The 14,523-nt window shown below is 28.4% G+C and overlaps 1 protein-coding gene across 1 annotated transcript in view; it reads right to left on the bottom strand.

Moving 5' to 3' along the window:
- Positions 1-2,645: 2,645 nt before the first annotated feature.
- LOC129962679 (clotting factor G beta subunit-like) overlaps positions 2,646-14,523 on the bottom strand; it is a 28,145-nt gene continuing 16,267 nt past the window's right edge. Inside the window, exons 5-7 of the mRNA XM_056076586.1 lie at positions 12,085-12,332; positions 8,909-9,075; positions 2,646-2,957 (exon numbers count right to left, since the gene is read on the bottom strand). Of these exons, the coding sequence (XP_055932561.1) occupies positions 2,694-2,957; positions 8,909-9,075; positions 12,085-12,332 (679 nt within the window). The 3' untranslated portion in view covers positions 2,646-2,693. The remainder of the gene's footprint in view (positions 2,958-8,908; positions 9,076-12,084; positions 12,333-14,523) is intronic.

Raw genomic sequence — 14,523 nt, 5'->3', positions numbered from 1 at the left:
AACTAATAATGAAATTCTGAGAATATTGAATTGGTTTTTATCCAAATCATCCATCAGTATACTTTTCATTATAAAATCCCATCTTTTTAAACATAAAACATGCCAAGTTAAATAAAAGTGTTTAGAGCCCCCGATCAACTCTCTGTGGATTGTTCAGTTCCCAAGAATCGATGGCATTTACTTCATAACTAAGTGTCTTGTAAATTGTATCTTCAGTTGCTTAATGTCAAAAAAGAAAAATACAAAATTGGAATTTAGTAGGAATTGTTTAGGATAAGTTTTTCTTTTAATTATCCGTGAAGAAAATCTCCACCATATAGAAAAAAATGTTTAAAATAGATTCAATCATCTCCTTAGCAAGGTAATATGATATTATTTTTTGATTCGTCTATCTAGCTTATTTTTAAAAATATATTTTTAATTATATCAACGATAACTTGCATACAAAAGGGTATTTCATAACACGAGTTGTACGTCATACAGCTGGCTGTAAATGAAATATAGTAGCATTCAAAACAAATTAATTTTAAGTTTTTGATAAAAATAATTTTTCTATTTTCGTAATTGGCAACTTTTCTATAAATACAGACGATTTTCCGATAAAAGCAAAATTTTTGAATTATATTAAAGATGGAAGCCAAAAAATAATAATTAAAGAGATGCAAGATAATGGGATGACAGCCTTTGTAGCTAAAAATCCCTAAATCCTCCTCATTCAAATTTAAACAAAGATGTAAGATAAAAAAAATTTTGCAAGAAAAATCTTTAAGCAATTACAATGTTTTTATTTTAATAGTAACATATATTTAAAAACTAAAGAGGGACTATTGGATATCAATGGCTTAAATATTTACCTAGGTATGATCATCGAAGCTAAATTCGTACTAAAAAGTATATAAAAAATCGCGAAAAAACGTAAAATAATCTATAAAAAAATGCAATAATCTATACAAATAAAATGGCTGCAGAATACTGCTTGAGTCATAGAACTATACAAGTTATTATAATTAACGATTGGGTATCTGGCCTTATTGCAAAAGAACAGTTCAAGCTTTGCTTACCATATAAGTATTGGAAAGATACAAGCAATTTCTGAACAGGCACAAGAAATTGAAAAGAACAGTTCAAGCTTTGATTACCATATAAGTATTGGAAAGATACAAGCAATTTCTGAACAGGCACAGCAAATTGCAAAGAACAGTTCAAGCTTTGATTACCATACAAATATTGAAAAGATACAAGCAACTTCTGAACAGGCACAGCAAATTGCAAAGAACAGTTCAAGCTTTGCTTACCATACAAATATTGAAAAGATACAAGCAACTTCTGAACAGGCACAGCAAATTGCAAAGAACAGTTCAAGCTTTGATTGCCATATAAGTATTGGAAAGATACAAGTAATTTTTGAACAGGCACAACAGCAATATTATCTGCAAAATAATATTTTTCGACAAAAAGCTATTGAATTGGACAATAATTCATTGCCACTGTGGCAATTTAATTCCTAATTTTTAATATCTTTTAGTACAAAAATCATACTGCTCTTCAAAATTAAGTTGGTTGGTAGGATACCTTAGCGAGACTTTTAAATCGTGATAGTTCCTTTGAGAGCTTTCCTAGTTACCTTTGAAAAATGCAAGTGAATCTTTCATTGAATATAATTTTTGCAGTTGAAGAACAGCGAACATAAAAATTAACAAGTTATTTTGACAAAAATTTGACTAGCTATTATATTTTCTTTGATAAAATAGACTTCTTTTTATGTTCAATATATTACAAAATTAGTTAATGTTAGAACATTTTGCATTAGGTCCATAAATATGCAAATAAATTATTTGTCGAAATTTTGTTGGTTTATTTACTGAATAAATTTTGCAGGTAAACTTATTTAAGAATTATTAATTGAAATAAGTAATTAAGTTAATAAAAAATTTTTTTAAATTTTTGCATAAAATAAATTAGAAAAAAAATGTAAAACCAAAATATATAAGTTTTTTTAAAAAAAGAAAAGGAAAAGAAATCCTGGGGGGGGGGGGCTTAAAAGAGGTATAAAACAAAATTCTTCTTGTTTAGATGTAAGTGATTTGTTCCACATCTTGGAAACAAATTTTAAAAAAAAACATAATCTTGTACTTAAACTAAGAAATATTTGGTTATATTTATATTCGATCTTTAAATAGAAGAATTCGAAATATAAACAAAGCGAAAGTTTCAATTTTTTTTACGTGTTATGAAGTATCTAAACAACCGTAAAATCTTAAATGAAGAGATTTTTTTTTTGTAGTCGAAAAACTATAGAGCATATTGAGAAATCATTATACGAAATTTGAAGAATATGAATTAGATTTTAATATATGCGCTTTCTCCCTCAGAAGATTTTACAAGAATTTAGAATCTGAGAAAATAGCATTTAAAGATATAAATACCACTAAAATTTCTATTAAAATGATGTGAAAGTGAATGCAGCTTTCCAAAAAATGATTTTATAATGAAGATTCAAATGGTTTTATAATGAAAACATATCAAAAATCAAGATTATTAAATGAAAAAAATGTTTGTTATCGACTTTAACGTAGTCTCCTTTTCATAAACAGATCTTTTTTTCTATTTTCTCATTTATATATAAAAAAAAGGAAAACAATGGATTCCTCATTCCACATTTTTTATTTACAAACATGTATTCATCTTTCAGTTTAGTAATCCGGAAAAACAACTCTTTCATTGTGCGACTTCCATAAAGGTAATCCATCGACGTAGTCAAAACTCCGGGACCTGATTTCCCCCAGGACTTCATTCTGTGCTCCAATATACTTCTGTATCCACGGCAGGTAAGCAGATACTTTGGTATAGACTCCTGGAAATCCTGCTTCAGCGCAACGATAGCCAAAGGAAACCACCCCGACAAGAACCCAGTAATCTTTATCAAACTCTTGAAGCAGTGGACCTCCAGAATCACCCTAGAATTAGAATAAAATTAAACTAAATTTAGAGAAATAAAGTTGAAAAATGTATAAAAGCAATGGGTATTTTTCCATTATACCGGCGTAGGCGATAAAGTCGCCAATAATGATGTAACCAACGCCAAACGGAATATCGCTGCTGGTAACCGTAACAAGTAACTGCTTGGTGTGATTTGTTCTGGCGACTGTGTGCTGTCGCCAAAAAGTCTGCTTGGCGAGATTTGCACCGGTATAATGGAAAAGTAGCAAGCAATGTTATAAGTGCAACCGTTATCATGTTTTCAAATATGTATTTTAAATACTTGTATACATTTGTATCTGAAAATTATTTACAAATATGAAAATCATTATTTATTATTATTGAAAAACTATTATTACGAAATTTATGAAAGTTATTAAAATAAATATTAAAATTTTATGTATAACAAATTATTTATGCCATAAATTGATAATGAACTATTTATCTACAGTTATTTAAAGAAATTAGTAAATAGCTGTTTGTTGTAAACTGTCAGATTGAGCGCATCGTTGCCCTTGACATTAAAAATGTCAACAAAATCAAAACGACAATAACATAACGCCATCGGTGCCTATAACACTGAGTTATCTAAACAGTTGAATGGGCACAAGATAGAAGAGAGGGGAAAAAAGAGAAGAAAAGGAAGGAAAAAACATAAAAATAAAACTGTGAAAAATAAATAAAGAAAATATTAGGGATTTTCCCCAATTAATTTTTTTTTTTACAATAATATAATTGATGAATTACAGACAGCAAAAATCGGAACAAAAACTTTCAAATGAAATCCGAGCTGTAAAAAAAGAAAGATATGATAAAATAAAGAAATTTCTTGTAAATGATGGAAACAGTTTTAATTATGCGAACATAATAGTCATAATTCTTGATTTCCTAATTTGGCTTCTTACCAAATCAATAAAGAAACAAAGTTTCTAATTTATTATATAATAATTTAGAAGCAAAAATTTCCTGAAATGTATGTATCTCTCTATCTTAACATCGTTAAAAATTGTGAAATGATGACAAAGAATTGAAAAAAGAAACAAATTATTGGAGATTGAACTAATAGTTCGAACCATAGTAACATGATAATGTTTTAGTCTCATATTATTTTTTAAACATTTATATTAGTTATAATAATTAAAAGGGCACTCAAAAAGGATATAGAATGCTAATGTATGCAAATATTATAACCAAAACAATGATAAGCATTGTTGTCAAACAGACTTTAAAAATTTTGAAAAATTATTAAATTAAGAGTAAAAATTGTATGAAAATAAAATCTATATCACTGAAAAGAAATTTTCTAATTTTAAGATGGTGTAAAATGGTTTCTGTGCAATAATATGTTCGGAAGTTATCGAGAAAAAAAATAATTTAAATAACAATATTTTGATCAATTTTTCGGAAATCCTTTCTTAATGAGTACTTGCATCTAAAAAGTAACTCTTTTATGGTCAGTGTGATTAAACAGTTATCTATACTTATAATAAAAATAACTATGTGTGTGTATTGGCGTTCTAAAGGCCAGACAGTTTGACCTGTAGCTACCAAATTTGGCATATGGAAACCTTAGAGGTCGGAAAAGTGCACCTCTGAGCGATTTTTTCGAATTTTTTATTATAATTTAATTAATTAAGAATCAAACGAAATTTTGGCGTTTTTTCGCTGTAACTTTCGAAAGAAAATATTACAGCGCGAAACTAGATTTTAAAACTTAAAAAAAATCTTTAATCTGTGTCTAAGTTGTGTTTTCCCAACCGATTAAAGTCAAAATTTAATGCATAACTGCAATTGTAATCACAAAACCCAATACCGAATTGGATGTAACGGTGTTTTTTAAATTTTCACATTTGCATGTTTCTGCAAGTACAGATCGACAGTCAGTTTACTTTTCATTGGATTCGGCTCAAAATTGGATAGGAGTCTATAATATTGAGGTTTTATCTGTGTACCGAATTCTATCTGTCCATCTCTCTCTTCGTTTTATAGTTATCGTGTTAGCGTATATTCGTACAGTGTATATTCGTAATTTGTTTTGTAGTTAGCGTATATTCATACAGCGTACATTCGTATATTCGTTTTGTAGTTATCGTGTTAGCGTATATTCGTTTTGTAGTTATCGTGTTAGTGTATATTCGTAATCCGTTTTGTAGTTATCGTGTTAGCGTATATTCGTAATTCGTTTTGTAGATATCGTGTTAGCATATATTCGTTTTGTAGTTATCGCGTCAACTATATTCATATAGCTTATAGCGTATATTCGTAAGACAGTCTTCCTCTGGATAGATTTTGTACAAAATTTGATAGAAACCTACAAATTTCGTATGAAGACCTTGTATCTTATTCCAGCCTTCTAATTCAAATCATTTTTGTTATTTTTGTCACAATCAAGTGGGCATTTTCCAAAAATGTGTCTACAGGTCAAAAAAAAGTGGTAAAGACGAAAATAAATAAATAAATAAAAAACACAGCAAGAGTAGTCTCTCCAAAATTTTCTCACGTACCCTCTAATAAAGGGGTTATCTCAGAGAACGCCTTGCATAGTATTGGAGTACAATAATTACGAAAATTAATCTTTGACGTGAATTTAGAATTCTTACTGAATCTAACGTATTATCCTTGGCGAGTTATTTAGCGATTAATTCCTGGCATGCGGTTAATATTTGAAAATCGAATTTGTGTTTTTGATACATTTTTCCCAACTGATTGAAACAACGATTTGGTACAAAATTACACTTTTATTCTCAAAACCACATACCAAATTTGGTATATTTCGTATTTGAATTATCGCGTTTATATGTTTCTAAAAATATAGACCGACAAACAGCCAATCTCTTGCTGGATTTGACTAAAATTTTGATAGGTGTCTAGATTATAAATGTTTATTCTGTGTATCCATTTTTATCTTTTTGTAGGTATAGTATTAAATTATATTCGATCAGCCGGACAGACAGACTTTTTCTGAGCGGATTTTGCTCAAAATTTGAAAGAAATCTGTAAATTCGGTATAAAGACTTATACCAAATTTCATCCGTCTAGATCAAAGCCCTTTTTAGTTATTTTGTCACAGACAAACAGACGGACATTTTCCAAAATTGTTTTTTCAAACTCAGTGAGGTCTAAAATGTGGAGATTCGTCAAATCTCGACTTTGATTTTTTTTACTATTGCTATACTTTCTCTATATTAACATATACGAGAAAAAAAAACGGATTTTCATTATTTTGTCATTTATTAAATTTGTAACAGCATAATTTATATTAAATTCAATTATATAGCTATATCTTAAAAAGGAATATAGCGCCTTTAATCTGATAGAAACGACAGTTGTTGAATCCATTAAAGAAATTCATAATTTACAGAACAATTTCATGATGAAAGTTTGCTCAGGTGCTGTGGTTTGACAATAATCTCGAAATGAGGAAATCTAGCATTTTTTTTAACTGCGAATTGCAAACAGAAAATATCCAAAGGGGGGAATTAATTTCAATATATCATTCTAGGTATACGCGTTTTATTTTTCATAAAAAGGCAACGAATTTAAATGTCATGGTCCACGCCTAAGTGTAAAAAAGAACGGATTTTGTGGTTTAAATAAAGATTTCTGTATGTGGATATTTGTGTTCATAATCTAACGAAATTATTTTGTAGTTGAATGTTTTTGATTATCAACGTGTTCACCGAAATATATTATTACTTTTCAGCATATTAAAGTTTCTAAAAATATTCTTGTTTTTTTATGGTGAAAATCAAATTTATGAAGAAATTATTTGCTTATTTTTAAATATAATAAAATAAAAACCTTTTAATTTTGTTTTATGTTAAATATATACTCTTGGGCAAATTCAGAAACAAAGAATCAACAGGTAGGAAAAATTTAAAATATTTACATTATCATATATATTATATAAAGGAATAAAAGAACTAGAACACAAAATGAAATAATATGAAAATTAAAATGAGCCTTAAGACACAAATAAAATGAATCAGTAAGAATCAACTCTAAGAAAATGATACAATTAAGAGCGACATTAAAAAAATATTTAAAAAAAGTATTAAATGTATTCGAATGTGTCACATATTAAATTTCGAGAAGAGAAAAATATATCAGAATTCTTTAGTCATACCGTCTAATAGAGAAAGATAAAACCGTATGCATCTAGAAGGAAATATTTCAGACAATATTAAGTATTTTATTAATTAAAATAAGGCGAAATTTTGTTTTTTCATCATAACTTTTAAAAACATAATTCCACAAATATGATTTTGATGCCACCTTAGAATTTAAAAAAAATTGTTTCAATGATATTTATTAACAACATTAATTTTTACAGCATTTTAAAAATATTTTTCCTGATTTTCTTTTTCAATGAAGTTCAAACATGTTTTATTATTTCGATAAATATCAATGGCATTTATTCCTTTCTTAGATACTAAAGAATGAAAATTTTGTTTATATGTTTATATCCTATATTTATATACCGATGAATTTTTATTTCTTATTTTATTTTATAGAATCTCTTTTAAAATTTGTGATCAAAGTTCACAGCAATATTAAACGCATCAGAAAATATATATGCTCCTTTAGATGATTATAGTTGACATTCTTTAATTTTCTTTTTGACAGCTTTTTCTGTCCTCCTAACATGGCGCTAGGTTTGTTAACATAATGCACGCAAATTACGACCCATGAATTTCTAACTGGATTCAACCGCGTATTTTATATGAGAATTAATGAAGGGAAATAAGAAGACCATTTAAGACAGTCTTCTTTAAAACATTATAATTGAAAAAAAATCCTATTAGCCTAAAATTCCGAACAATATTGCTAAGACACCATATGATATTGTAGCAACATATCAAGGCATCGAGGACATATTGTACAATGTCTTATGCTAATAGAGATGCCAAGTAAAACCCACTATAAAAAAACTGGGTCACTGAGATATCAATTTTCAGCAATTCAAAACACAGTTAGTTTGAAAATGTAACAAATTTTTATTTATTTATTTTGCAGATGCCGTTGATTTTTCCTTATAGAAAATTCATACCAAAGGACTTGATGATAAAGGCATTTAGAAACATTTATTTCTTACAAAATGGTGTAATTTTAATTGCTAAAATTAGTATTTTACTTTAAAACTCATCATCACTTTCTGGAAAGAATTTCTTGTAGCAATTGTTGTCAAATTTCATTGCAACATATATGTATACTTCGCCTGGTAGAAATCAATATATAACATGATTTCAGACCAAAAAACAATCCTAATTACTAATTATAATAACTTAATATTTTACTTCCAAATAATGCTGTAGTAAAACCCATGTATATCAAGACCGCATACCATAGATTATACAAGGGTATGAATTTTAAATCGTTTTTACATCTACTAATCTGTTAACTCTAGAATGAATGACTTTTTACTTATTTACAAAAAAATGAATGTATTTTGAATAGCTGTATATAATTAGGAACATTATTTAAAAATTTTATTAATTATTTTTTTGTGAATTTTTTTTAATTAAAATGTGCTAAATAAACTTATGAATTAAACAATATCCTAGTGACACATATCGCAATATAATAATTCTACGATTAAAAATAAAAGTCCCTTTTTACCAATATATTTTTTTACCATGCAAAAAATTATTTTAATAGCATTTAAATGGTAGAACTGTTCATATAATCACCATCTTGATATTTTCCTAATTTCCAGTTTAAATCTAATTCTAGAACCACTATGGCCATATATCGGTCTTTTCTACAAATGTTTATAAAAAAACATTTGAAAAAGGATTTCCAAACGCGCATCTTTGCCCTCAGAAACAGTCATGTGAAGCATATAAATGGAAATAAAAGCATCTAGTCAAATGGCTACACAATGCATTGCAGGGTTAATATTTCCTAAAATTGTTTGCAAACAAAGTACCTGGCAAGCGTCCTTTCCTCCTTCCTCTAGACCCGCGCAGATAAATGTCTCTGTGATGCCTCTTGGAAACGGAATGCCTGAGATCTTTTTAAATTTGGAGTTGCAAGCTTTGTTATTAACCACATTCAATCCGCCCACTTCTTGCAATATCTTAGTGCTTGGTCCGCCTAAAAATTGAAGTGGAACAAATGAATGAAGAGAAGATATAAGATCCTAACTTGGTGCATAAGCTATTTTTATAGACATATATTTACTGAAGTATTCCAATCATTATCTTGGTTGCCATTTAATTCACTCATCTTTCCTATTTCAACTATAATTTGCCAATTTCGACGACCAATTGTTTGTCCATCTTGTTAGTCCTGTCAATTAAGTAGAATTTAAGTAGTCAATCGTGAAGAATTACATTTTATCACAATCAAAAGAAAGTACTGCTTTAAATTAAACTTGCATAACAAAGAATTGGGCACTATAATTGGTTTACAGTATCTGTTAATTGACGGAATCAGCCCCATTGTTAAGGCTTGAGGCTCTGCCGCAGTTTTATTGTACGATGTTTCTCGAAAATGGAGTATGGTGGAAGACCACTGATGAAAGCTGCAGGAGTCAGAAGCATGCATACGAAATGAATGTTTTCGAAATAGGTACTGCTGCTATAACTGGGGGACCTCTATCAAAATTTCTCACCATAGAAAATTTACACAAATAATGACGTATCTAAGAGTAATAATGGATTTCCATATGAAATAAAAAATTTCGAAATTGGTTAAATGGTTCTAGATGGGGACATCTGTGGTGAATGTTTCGCACATAATATGTATAGTGAAATAGTGTTTTTTTAAATTTATCTCGAATATTTTAATGACAGCTAAACAATGATGCCATATTTAGAAGTAATGAATTTACATATGAAATAAGAATTGGCAAAATTGGGCAAGTGATTGGAGATGGGAAACTGGTTCTTCGGTTTTTAAATTGATAAATAATAACTAATATAACAAAAAAGATTATCCAGAATTATAAACGAAGATGAAATAATACATCGTATAAATGGAACTCTGCAATATATATTCCATTTCTACTAACGCGTATACATTAGTGAGAATTAATCATAAAAAGTATCATCGTTTATTATATGCAAGTTGATTATTTAAATACTGATTTGCTGAATATGTTCTTACAAACATATCATCTATTGTTAATGAGTATTCAGTTTATGATTGTTACTAGAAACGAGAAAAAAGAAAAAGTGGAAAGTAAAATATCAGAAATATAGTGGTTATGCAATCCGCGGAAACAATGCAAAGCAAGTTGCTACTTATCATTACATTCCTACTTATGATGTTCCTGTGAGCATTTACTTAAAAGGGTATTAAACAAACAAACAAACAAACAAAGTATTTTACAAACAACACCTCAGAATCATGTCAACAACAAAGAACAGAACAGAACAGAGATGATAAATAACTAAATATATAAATAGATTTTTTTTTTTACCACAAAATGTTCTTTTTTATATATTATTACTAACTTTACTTATTCTAAGTTTGTAGATATGAAATTTGACAACCAGGTTTCCATTCTCTTGCTGATATGGTAAACTTTGCTGTTTTTTTACACCTATGTATTTACGATAATAACTCATTATTTCAGCTATTAGTTAAATAAGTCATTTCGAAACTTTAAGTCCAATACTATTGGCGACACCTGGTAGTGATCTAAAGAATGAATTGATTTAAAATAATGAATTATAAATTAAAACCTGAAGAAACCATTTGAATAAAGATTCTTTTTAGTACGCAAATAAATATTATAATTTCATTAAATATTTTTCTAATCTCAAGCTGTTTTCAATATATATATATATATATATATATATATATATATATATATATATATATATATATATATATATATATATATATATATATATATATATATATATATATATATATATATATATATATATATATATATAATTTGTATTTTTACCTGTTTTGAATATGAATTGACCTGGATGGATTCCTAGCTTATTCTTACCATATGTGTTTTGTAAATCTACTTTTGCAACTAATTAGAATATTACACAGAAGGAAAAGTTTATAAATAGAGTAAGAGGGAAAAGTGTAGAATAAAACGCTTTAGAGCTTTTTATTTTGTCACATTTTAACAATTCTTACTTTCTGTGGGTTTACTTTACTATTCTGCTAGATTTATCTCTAATAATGAAGAATTTTCACTGGGATTTTAATCATCCGTATGCTTAAAGTAAACAAATTTCTGCTTAAAGTGAACAAAAAAGTGAACAAACTTCTGTTTCAAGTACTATTTCTAAAGAGAGGGGATATTCCAAATCAAGCAATATTTAAAATACAGAAACAATAAATCCGAGTTTCGTCTATCGCTAGAGAACAGGAATATATTTGGAATATAACAATATTTCAAATGAAAGAGACTGTAAACTCGTCATTGGCAGTTATCACCCGTGAACGGGAATATTCGTTTGAAATGTAGAAAAACTGGTTAAGCATTCACAGTAAAATACAAAACTTCCTTCCCCGCCATCCCTTATTTTAAGCCCATGCATGCTACTTAAAAAAAACTGAAGGATTAATGTTAAGTTCTTAGGTAAATTAATCTATGAAGCCTATTCCCTCATTTCACTCAGATACCACATGGATGTCACAGAAACATTCAAAGTAGAAAAAGAAGAGTAAAACAAAATCAACAAAAGGATTTATTAACTTAGAAGGACATTTGCAACTAATTCTTTTAAATTACTTTCCCAAATTAGGCTGGAGTGAAACCAAAGATTACTCGGTCAGTGGCTGGGGAATATTTAAAAATCAAATGGAATACAGTTAAGGTAAAAATTATTTCACATTAAGAGATGTGGATGAAATGGCCCTCCCTCTCTGTATGTATATGTATATATATATGTTTGGAGAGAGCGTGACAGATAATGATTGCTTTTTGTCTTGGATTGACGAAAAATATGGAAAAAAAATAATATCAAGTATTAAATTAATTGATTACATCTGCTTGCAAACATAAGTAGGACCAAAACATAGGTAGATACTAATAAGTTATTTTTAAAAACTCATAACTTATGCCGATGATAGTTAAAATAATAATTAAAGCAAACATCTTTTCTTAAAGGATATTTAAGGCCTTACCAAAGGACAGATCTCCCCACCCTAAAACCGTAACGTTGTCGCCTCCTGATAGTGTGTCTTCTGCGGGCAGGCAAACAGGAATGACGTCGCTTGGCAGGGATTCGGCCAGACGGATGATGGCGATATCGTCGTAATAATACCGAGGGCGGTAGTTCTCGTGCATTTTGATTTCTTGGACATTATAGCTGACGTTCGATGAGCCAAGGACGATTTCTCCAATTTTTACAGTATACAAAGTCGGATTGAGACTGGAATTTTGAAATCGAAAACATCTTATTATGCAATGATAATTCTTAAACAAATATCAGTAAATATTATAATAACATTTCTAGGCTGGCATGGCATTTGTAAATTATGCCATGCGAAGTTCATAACAAAAAGCAATCTCGTTCAACAGGACAGATCGTTTGAACTAGACATATAAAATTTTGTACCCAGTCATTTCTTGAGTACCAAGTGCTGATTAAAAACAGTATATTTGAAAATTTTAATGAGATATTTGGTTTAAAATTAATCAAAATTTCAGCATTTCTCCACAATAATATTGGATTATATTATTGCACTAATTTCAATTCTATACCTGTTTAAAATACATGTCAGAAAACGTGCTTATATTTTTAATTCTCATACAATTTTTTAAAAATTTAATAACTTTTCAAAATGTTTAAAGCATATTCTATGATAATGTTTTTTCATTGTTTCATATGAAATACGTTTTTTGTGCACATTATGACTGCTGCATTATTAAGGATGAGTTTCAAAAATAGAATAAAGATAAAAGAATAAAGACGTATCAGACCAGGAAATTCTTATTTATGGATGCGAGTCTAATTTAAAAAAAAATTCAAGATGTTTATGCTTTTTCAGAAATTATATTTTTAGAAAGATAAATCAAGTAAACCGTTAAATTTTTTTTTCTGGAATACTCTTATCAACCAATCAATGGATCACTCTCAGTTGCAAAGCGTATATTGTAAATAGGGATTGCAGTATCGGACCAAAAGTTCAATACCGGTATTCGGTAAATTTTAGATCTTAATACCGGTAATAAAAATTTTAGAAAAAGAAAGGAAACACAGGTGTTTCTTTGTTTTATTTGCCAGTTTTATTATAGAGTGTAAATATCACAAAAAATAATTTGTAACTTATAAATTATAACAGTATATAAAGAATCACAAAAAATTAAAGGAGCATCTTATTTATTTAAAAAAAAAAGTGTAAATAGCACTATTTACTCTGTGGTATTATTACAAATTTTTGAAATGTTATCTTAAAAAACATAATGCATCAATTGTACTGTCATTAAGCCTGGAACGTAATTTTGTGCAAAAATTACCATCTGTCGAAAACGTTCTTTCGACATCTACGCTAGTTGGTGGTACTGTTAACAATGCGAGATATATTTTTTCCAAATATTTGCCTCTAAATCCCTCATCTTCAAATAAATCGATTTCTAGTCGGTTGGTTTTGGATATAGCTGATTTCTGTATTGCTATTTGGTTTGTTGAATTTTTTAAATTTATTGCTAATTCTAATTTTTGTTCAAGAGACAAATCCTTTTCACTATCGACATTAGTGTCATCATAACCTTCGATAACTGTTCAGAATTCTTCAGAACGTGGATAGGTTTGTGGGTAAAAAAATGTAAAAAAATTTACTATAAACTTGATCAGATTTGAATTGGTTAGTCTCTTTTATTCTTTTTAATTTTCATTTTTAAAATTATTATAATTATGTAAACACCGTAAGGCATTTTCTATTTAGTTATGCCTTTCTTCTATGGGATTTTTCTATGTAATATATAGATAGTGATGTGTGTTGTTCTTTCAGTGACTACAACATGAAATTTATTGTTGCATTAGCTGTTAATAAATTAGAACCTCTCCAACATAATGCCTTTGGAATTAGAGCTGATACAGTTTTGCATATTAAGTCGAATTCACTATCTGAAAAATTAATTTTCAGGCTTAAGTCGATTATTGCTTTTTGGATTGGTTTGTAATGTTTACGTTTCATGAAATTGCGAGTCTTCATTGTTAAATGTAAACATCTCCTCCTTTCATCTTTCCTCTCACCCCTATTTTGTCGAATAAAACCCATCCTAACACATGCGCAAAAGCGCGGAGGATTTTACAATCCGTTGTCACACAGTATTTTATCAGTATATTATATATATATATATATATATATATATATATATATATATATATATATATATATATATATATATATATATCAAACATTTGCTTGCATTAGCTTTTATTATGATATAAAATAGGAATTATTAAATACTAGCTGCCTTTGGCGACTGGCTTGTTCTCTTCCAACATTGACTTTTCTCTGTTAAGTTACTAATATAGAATACTTTTATTTTTAATTTTACCTCTGCATTTGAAAAGACGGGAAAATATGAGTCGATTACAAATCGCCACGCATGCA

Source organism: Argiope bruennichi, chromosome 3, assembly GCF_947563725.1.
Source record: "Argiope bruennichi chromosome 3, qqArgBrue1.1, whole genome shotgun sequence".
NCBI classification, from domain to species: domain Eukaryota; kingdom Metazoa; phylum Arthropoda; class Arachnida; order Araneae; family Araneidae; genus Argiope; species Argiope bruennichi.
The sequence above is the reverse complement of the archived record's forward strand: the minus strand, read 5'-3'. Positions and strand labels throughout refer to the sequence as shown.